This window comes from Mytilus californianus, unplaced genomic scaffold, assembly GCF_021869535.1.
Source record: "Mytilus californianus isolate M0D057914Y unplaced genomic scaffold, xbMytCali1.0.p SCAF_10, whole genome shotgun sequence".
Taxonomy (NCBI): Eukaryota; Metazoa; Mollusca; class Bivalvia; order Mytilida; family Mytilidae; genus Mytilus; species Mytilus californianus.
Window position 1 is genome coordinate 75,974,550 of NW_026262582.1, and position 8,659 is coordinate 75,983,208.

Consider the following 8,659-nt stretch of genomic DNA (forward strand, 5'->3'; position numbering starts at 1 on the left):
TTTTTATTTTGTAGGCCCGCTATCAAATTGGTTCATATTGTGGTCAAAAGGGTCCAAAATTAAACTTTGTTTGATTTCATCAAAAATTGAATTATTGGGGTTCTTTGATATGCCAAATCTAAACGTGTTTTTAGATTTTTAATTTTGGGTCCCGTTTTTTAAATTGGTCTACATTAAGGTCCAAAGGGTCCAAAATTAAACTTAGTTTGATTTTAACAAAAATTGAATTCTTGGGGTACTTTGATATGCTGAATCTAAACATGTGTTTAGATTTTTGATTATGGGACCAGTTTCCAAGTTTGTCCAAGTTGGGGTCCAAAATTAAACTTTGGTTGATTTCAACAAAAATTGAATATATGGGGTTCTTTGATATGCTGAATCTAACCATGTATTTTGATTTTGGACATTGGACCATAATAGGTAAATTAAAAAAATTGAAGTTCTTAGACCACATTTTTTCTGTGTCAGAAACCTATGCTGTGTCAAATATTTAATCACAATCCAAATTCAGAGCTGTATCAAGCTTGAATGTTGTGTCCATACTTGCCCCAACTGTTCAGGGTTCGACCTCTGCGGTCGTATCAAGCTGCGCCCAGCGAAGCATTTTATTTTCTACTAAGTTATTCATGTTATATTAATATAAGATAAGGAGATGTGGTATGCTTGCCAATGAGTCAACTATCCAAAAGAGTTCAAATAATGTGGATTTAAGCAATTATAGGTCACATTTTGGCCTTCAACAATAAGCAAAATTCATACCATATGGTATGTTATAGCAGAGCCCAATATGACAAGATATGAAACAATTCAAATGAAAAAACAAAGGCCCTGATTTATGACGATACAAAAAACATAACAGACAGCAACCCAATTTATTTGTACAAGATAAACAAGGTATTATTGTTTTTTTACTTTCATCCTTTTAGATGAAGAGTCAAAGTTAAATGAAGCTGGTGCATTACCACCAAAAAACAATATGTCAGATACAGATGCAGCTATAGCTGTTGCCATGGCAGCAAACATGAACGGTGATATTGAAATTGATGAGGACCTATTTGATGGGGAAGATCTGGATCAAATAGAAGAAGATTTAGAAACTTTAGATTTGGATGAATGACCCCCAGCATTCTGAAAGGATAAGAAAGAAAAAAAAAACATATTTCGTTTTGGATGAATGACCTTGTGATAGTGCTTTGACCCTTAAAATTTGACTTTTGACCTCAATTATTTTAGTGACTTTTGGACAATGCTGTTATTTGTTAATTGGTATGAATACAAATGGGAAACTGAAATGTGGGGTTCATGTCAGTGAGACAGCAACCAAACAGCAAAAAATAACCAAAAGACATTTAGAGGACAACATACAATCTTCCACAGTACACTAGCCTCTGTATATAAATATGTCAAGCTCTGAAAAGTCCCAAATTGTAAATTAGTTATGCCGTCAACACCAAATTCTCCAATTGATTGATAGAAAAAAACATTAAAAAAAATGATTGGACAAGAATGGGCACATGAAAATGTGGCAAGATGAAACAAGATTTTTAAGATCTCAACCCTCCCTCTCTTTACTCTCTATCAGTGGACAAAGATAACAAACATAAAAACAACATACAATAAAAATCAATACAGGAAAGACATTTCCAATGTCCGAGGCATTTCAACAATGATTAGTAACTGTATCGTTACCAATTAATGTCAATTGACAATGATTAGTAACTGTATCGTTAACAATTAATGTCAATTGACAATGATTAGTAACTGTATTGTTAACAATTGATGTCAATTGACAATGATTAGTAACTGTATTTTGACAATGATTAGTAACTGTATTGTTAACAATTAATGTCAATTGACAATGATAAGTAACTGTATTGTTAGCAATTAATGTCGATTGACAATGATAAGTAACTGTATTGTTAACAATTAATGTCAATTGACAATGATAAGTAACTGTATTGTTAACAATTAATGTCGATTGACAATAATAAGTAACTGTATTGTTAACAATTAATGTCAATTGACAATGATAAGTAACTGTATCGTTAACAATTAATGTCAATTGACAATGATTAGTAACTGTATTGTTAACAATTGATGTCAATTGACAATGATTAGTAACTGTATTTTGACAATGATTAGTAACTGTATTGTTAACAATTAATGTCAATTGACAATGATAAGTAACTGTATTGTTAGCAATTAATGTCGATTGACAATGATAAGTAACTGTATTGTTAACAATTAATGTCAATTGACAATGATAAGTAACTGTATTGTTAACAATTAATGTCGATTGACAATAATAAGTAACTGTATTGTTAACAATTAATGTCAATTGACAATGATAAGTAACTGTATCGTTAACAATTAATGTCAATTGACAATGATTAGTAACTGTATTGTTAACAATTGATGTCAATTGACAATGATTAGTAACTGTATTTTGACAATGATTAGTAACTGTATTGTTAACAATTAATGTCGATTGACAATGATAAGTAACTGTATTGTTAACAATTAATGTTGATTGACAATACTAAGTAACTGTATTGTTAACAATTAATGTCAATTGACAATAATAAGTAACTGTATTGTTAACAATTAATGTCAATTGACAATGATAAGTAACTGTATTGTTAACAATTAATGTCAATTGACGCAAGTTTTATTCTTGTATCACATGTTCTCTTCCCATGTAAGAGGGTCTTGATGGGGTTTACAGAATAGAGAAAAAGATTACATAAATGAAGGACCCCCAATTCAGACCTTCATGTATTTAACTTTTCCTTATTAATTTGTAACCCTCTGTCTTTGGAGATGTGGCATGATTGCCAATGAGACAACTATCAATTAGAGTCCATATGACATAAATACATATACACTTTCATTCCTTCCCATGAAATTTGTATGAAAAATCAGGAGGTGTGAGTTTCCTGTAAAAAATTCCAGTTTTTCAAATGTGTTAATTATAAAAAAAAAATTGCAAATTGACCTCAGTGGGTAGTACTGAAATTAATATACACTTATGTTATATGCAAAGAACCTTGAATTAAAAACCAATCTCTTCAACTAATTGTTGCTGGGAACCAGTAAGATTTGCCAGGAAATGATCTGCTCCAAATTATATTTGAGTCCATCTCAAGTCTGTAAATTCAAATACAGAATTTGCATTTTTGGGATAGAATACATGTATGTTATCCAAAACTTTGGCTTTTTAAAAAAAAAATATGTTACTTTATTGTAAAAAGTGAGATCTGTTGAAATGAAACTTGCTCATGTTGAACTCATTTATTTATAAAGGAATGCAACAATTATGTCAGAATAATTTTACCTGCGAACATTTCAACTGGTTCTAAATGTTTTGATTGAAATGAAGAACCTGCATCTACGCTTTGTTTAGGGAGCTACCATTTGATTTTTATGGGGGGGCTAGGATGAAATTTGAAAAAAATAGGCAGGACAGGAGTTTTGAGTAAAAAAAAAAGGCAGGATGAGCAACTTGGTAAAAAAAAAAGGCAGGATGACAATTTGTGTAAAAAAATTCAGGATAAACTAGTAAAAAAAAAAGGCAGGACCGAATAGAGTAAAAATTAAAAAGGCAGGACAGAGATTACAACTAGAAAAAAAACCAGGACAAAATTTTTCATCCTAGCCCCCCCATAAAAATCAAATGGTAGCTCCCTTACTTTCTTTTTTCTGAACTGATCATAATTCCTGTAACCAATCAGTTCTCTGCCACAGGTACTTGTGGACAGGATAACCTTTGGGTGCCCCTGAGTGGGAGTACCCTGAAAGACCCCCCATGTAGTTTAATTTTGATTTATTTTTTATTAAACGTTTATTTAAATTGTTTTCACTTGGAATATATGTCGAAGTTACTGACAAACAGCATTTGAGATTTTTGCTGGCGTACTTGTATGTATATAGAGTGAAAACAATTTTAAATAAACGTTTAATAAAAAATAAATCAAAATTAAACTACATGGGGGGTCTTTCGGGATACTCCAACTCAGGGGCACCCAAAGGTTATCCTGTCCACAAGTACCTGTGTTCTCTGCTACCAAATTTACGAAGGAGCAAAATCATTACGACAAATCCTAAAAAGAACCCAAATTAGGTTTTTAAAACAGAACAATGTCAGATCCTTGTTAGTGGAGCATGGACACAGGATCTTTATTTTAATCAGTTTTCTTGTTTTTATTGAATTTGACTGTTCTTTCCCTGCCAGATGTATAAAGATTATTACATTAAAATGAATGTGGGAGGGTAGAAATATAGATTCCACCACTGCAACAAGTGTGTTACAATATTTCTCCACTCGAGACAGTCAAATTTTAATATTTAAAGCGCGAGGCTTGCCGAGGTTTTTTATATAATTAAAATTTAACTGTTGAGAGTGGAGAAATATCGTAATACACAAGTTATAGTGGTGGAATCTGTTTCTCTAATGATTTTTATCCTTCCTTTTCAAAGATTTGAAGAAAGTTATGTACTTTTTATGTGTGACGCCTTTTTTCATGACGTCACAATAGGAAAATTCAGAAGAAACCAAGAAAATTTGACGTCACAATTAGATTTCTATCAATCATTTGCCGAGAACAGATATTTCACTAGTGAGGAGAAATATTTTTCTCCTACCAATCAAGAAATATGAAAATAGCACAAAAATTAGAGAAAGTGAAATTTTGTTTTTTGACATGGATCATTAATGGTTGTAATTCCTTTTGATGTATGGACTCCAGGAGTATGGATAAATTAATCAAAGAAATTATGTTGGTTATGGTGGAACTGTTGAAGTCCCCTTTGACCCTCCCATATCAATTTAAATGGAATAGCCTTAAAAGTTTTGATAATTTTGTACATAAAAGACAAATTTGTTATAGACTGAATAGATCTGACTTGACGGCATGCAAGCGTCTAAACAAAAGTCAATGTATGGCAATTGAAATTTCTGAAAAATACCTTGCATCCTATTAAACAAAACTTAATGTATTTAAGATATGGCTTTCAGGTTGAAACAGGGACTTCAGATTAAAATCCTTTAATTAGTTTTGGATGCCATGAAAATTAATATGTTAACAGTATCTGAATCTGAACCTTGTAAAGGCCCAGCATTATTTTACAAAACATTATTCTGTATGATAAAAATATTGTGTATACATGACTATACTGTAAATTCAGAAATTATTGCGTGCATTTATTATTGCGATTTTGTCATTTTAGACTAAAATACGATTTTAATTTTTGCGATATTGAGAAAAATCCTGTTTAATTCATACAAAAAATTTCAAAATGCGAGTTTAAATTATTGCGATTATAACCCTGTCGCATTTTGCGCAATAATAAAAACATCGCAATAATTTCTGAATTTACAGTATTATGATTGAAATAAATTTATGGTTAATGATTTCAAATTGTATTGTTATATTCTCTTTATTACAAATCCAGTGGCAAATATTTCAGGCAAGAACAAGTTATGTGTACATACATATCAGTTGACAATTAGACACCTATCCCCCAAAGGATGTGAATGAAAGGTCGCTGTATAGCCTTCAACAATGAGCAAAACCAATACTATAAATAGTAAGGGGATAACAAAATATGAAACAAATCAAAAGAGAAATCTAATGGCCTGAAGGAAATAAAATTTACCAAAAATCTAAATTGTGGCAGACCGTTAGGATTGGCACACAATAAATGTAGTAGGGTTAAACATGTTTGTGAGCATTCAATCCTCCGCATACTACATTTCTTCACATACTACAATTCTTCAGATCAAAACCAGTTGAAACCATAAAGGCTACTTAATATGAACCTGCATTTAATTCAGAACTATAAGAACTTAAGAAAAGCCAATGGTAGAAAAATTCAACATTAAAGCCTATTGAAATTTTTCTTTAAGAACAGCTGAGCCAATTAGAACCAAATATATGAGATACTTTCTTATGGCTTTTCGTGGGGATGGATGGATTGGTTAGTGTCCATTGGCAGATATCACATGCCCATCAGACAAGAATATGTTAATGTGATATGAATATGAACATTTATTTGTACTAGACCTAACACTGATGCAGATTTTTAAAGTGCTGGTACACAATGTACACGTAACAGTCCACATGAAGACATGTCACCCTACCCAGATACAATGTACATTATTTCAACTCCATTAAATGGACTATGCAGTCTTTGTTGTTACTATTTAATGCCATCATCATAGCAGAGAAACAGTAAACACCAATTTTCAAGTCCTTACAGGGGATTACTGGGGACCCATGACATCTCACACTTAGGGAGCTACCATTTGATTTTTATGGGGGGGCTAGGATGAAATTTGAAAAAAATAGGCAGGACAGGAGTTTTGAGTAAAAAAAAAGGCAGGATGAGCAACTTGGCAAAAAAAAAAAGGTAGGATGACAATTTATGTAAAAAAAGTCAGGATAAACTAATAAAAAAAAATGCAGGACTGAATAGAGTGAAAAATAAAAAGGCAGGACAGAGATTACAACGAAAAAAAAATGCAGGACAAAATTTTTCATCCTAGCCCCCCCCCCCTAAAAATCAAATGGTAGCTCCCTTACAGTGAGCATCAGACCTTTAACACAGTTGTGACAATGTTGTTATACTATATATGTACAGACAGTTTGTGAACTTGAATCAGTCTGAAAACAGATATTTCTAGAAGAAGGCTTGCCAATCTGTTACATCAATCTGAACCATTTATGGTGTATTTATAACTTTGTGTCCGAGTGTTCTAAGAGTACTATTTTATATTGTGCGAGGAGGGAAGATTTGCTTTTCTGATGGAATATAAATTTTACCCTTTTGCAAGTGCTTTGCCGCACAAAAATTAATTTTTCCTTTTGAACACATTAATTAGCTGCATTTTGACTGTATTCTTTTTAATTTTGTTTTGGGCAAGGTTATTTTTTCAGATCTTCAGGAACCTCTGACCTCTGTTAGTCTTGTATGTTTTTAAATTTTGGTTCATTTATACGTTTCAGAGTTGAGTGTGACATCCATTTTCGCTGAACTAGTATACATTATTGTTATTGGACAGCTGAACCCCGCCTCCGGGTGCAGGATTTTCTCGCTGTGTTGAAGACCCATTGGTGGCCTTGGGCTGTTTTCTGCTCTTTGATGGGAATTGTCTCTTTGACACATTCACAGTTTCCATTCTCAATTTTATTACCAGGCCTTAATATTCATTTAAAAAAATCTTTTCACTGATTTCTAATTCCTGCAAAAATATATCAACATTGCCATTTGTTTTTATGCCCCCGCCGTAGCGGAGGGGGCATTAAGTTTTACCCTTGTCTGTCCGTATGTCCCAAAGTTGGTTTCTGTTCTCTAACTTTAGTTCGCCTCAACCAAATGTTATGAAACTTATACACAATGCTTATTACCACAAAACACTGATCAAGTTTGAATTTTAGTGGCGTCACTTAAACTGTTGTAGAGTTATGCCCCTTTACAAATGAAAAAATTGCTGTATTTTTTGTTTCCGTTCTCTAACTTTAGTTTGCCTCAACCGAATGTTATGAAACTTATACACAATGCTTATTACCACAAAATACAGATCAAGTTTGATTTTTGGTGGTGTCACTTTAACCATTCTAGAGTTATGCCCCTTTACAAATGGAAAAATAGCTGAATTTTTTCGTTTCCGTTCTCTAACTTAAGTTTGCCTCAGCCAAATGTTATGAAACTTATACACAATGCTTATTACAAAAAATGTACCACAAAATACAGATCAAGTTTGACTTTTGGTGGTGTCACTTTAACTGATCTAGAGTTATGCCCCTTTACAAAAGGAAAAATTGCTGAATTTTTCATTTCCATTCTCGAACTTAAGTTTGCCTCAACCAAATGTTACCAAACTTATACACAATACTTATTACTACAAAACTCAAATCAATAACAAATTTGGGTAGCGTCACTTTTACCGTTCTTCAGTTATGTCCCTTTATAACTTTATATGATATGCAAGGGGGGCATCATCTGTGTCCCATGGACACATTCACCATTTATTTGGTTTTTTTTTCATTGGACAAGAACAAATATGGTGTACTAATTCATGACATCTTTTTAGACTCTGTGTTACTTGGAGCTTGACATATTATATAGGCACATTTCTTTTGTTGAAGACTGTTGACCTCTAGATGTCTTGTCATTTGTGTTATTGGGTTGCTGTCTTATAAATGTATATTCCAAAGCTCCTTTCTTTTAATCACCCCCTCTTGAGGTTATAAAAGTTTCAAGTACGATTATCGTACTCAGACTCAGAAATTGACCAATCCAAACACTGGATTTGATGTTTCGAGCACAAATTGTGTACTCCAGAGTACTGAGTAAAGTTTTATGACTGAGGGCCCTAGAGGTTAAGCAAACAACAACAAGTCAACCCTTTATTCATACAAAATTCCTTCAGGCACAAGACAAACCCAAAAGTAAACGAACAGCGCTTTTTATTTTTGGTTTTCATCTCAGGATAACAGCAAGGCCTTTACAAGAGAGCAATACTTGACCCATTGTTTTAGTCAAAAAGGGTTAGCCTCAAGTATTACATTTATTGTTAAATGTGCATCTGGTGCAGAAAAATTGGAACTGTTAATATTTTTGCAATTTTAATATGAGGACTGTTCTTGATTTAGTTAGA

The 8,659-nt window shown here is 32.6% G+C and overlaps 1 protein-coding gene across 1 annotated transcript in view; it reads left to right on the forward strand.

Annotated features, from left to right (window-relative positions):
* Positions 1 to 3,296, forward strand: part of LOC127718544 (zinc finger CCCH domain-containing protein 15-like) — a 44,975-nt gene extending 41,679 nt beyond the window's left edge. The window contains exon 12 of the mRNA XM_052224613.1: positions 927 to 3,296. Within this exon, the coding sequence (XP_052080573.1) occupies positions 927 to 1,117 (191 nt within the window). The 3' untranslated portion in view covers positions 1,118 to 3,296. The remainder of the gene's footprint in view (positions 1 to 926) is intronic.
* Positions 3,297 to 8,659: the final 5,363 nt, after the last annotated feature.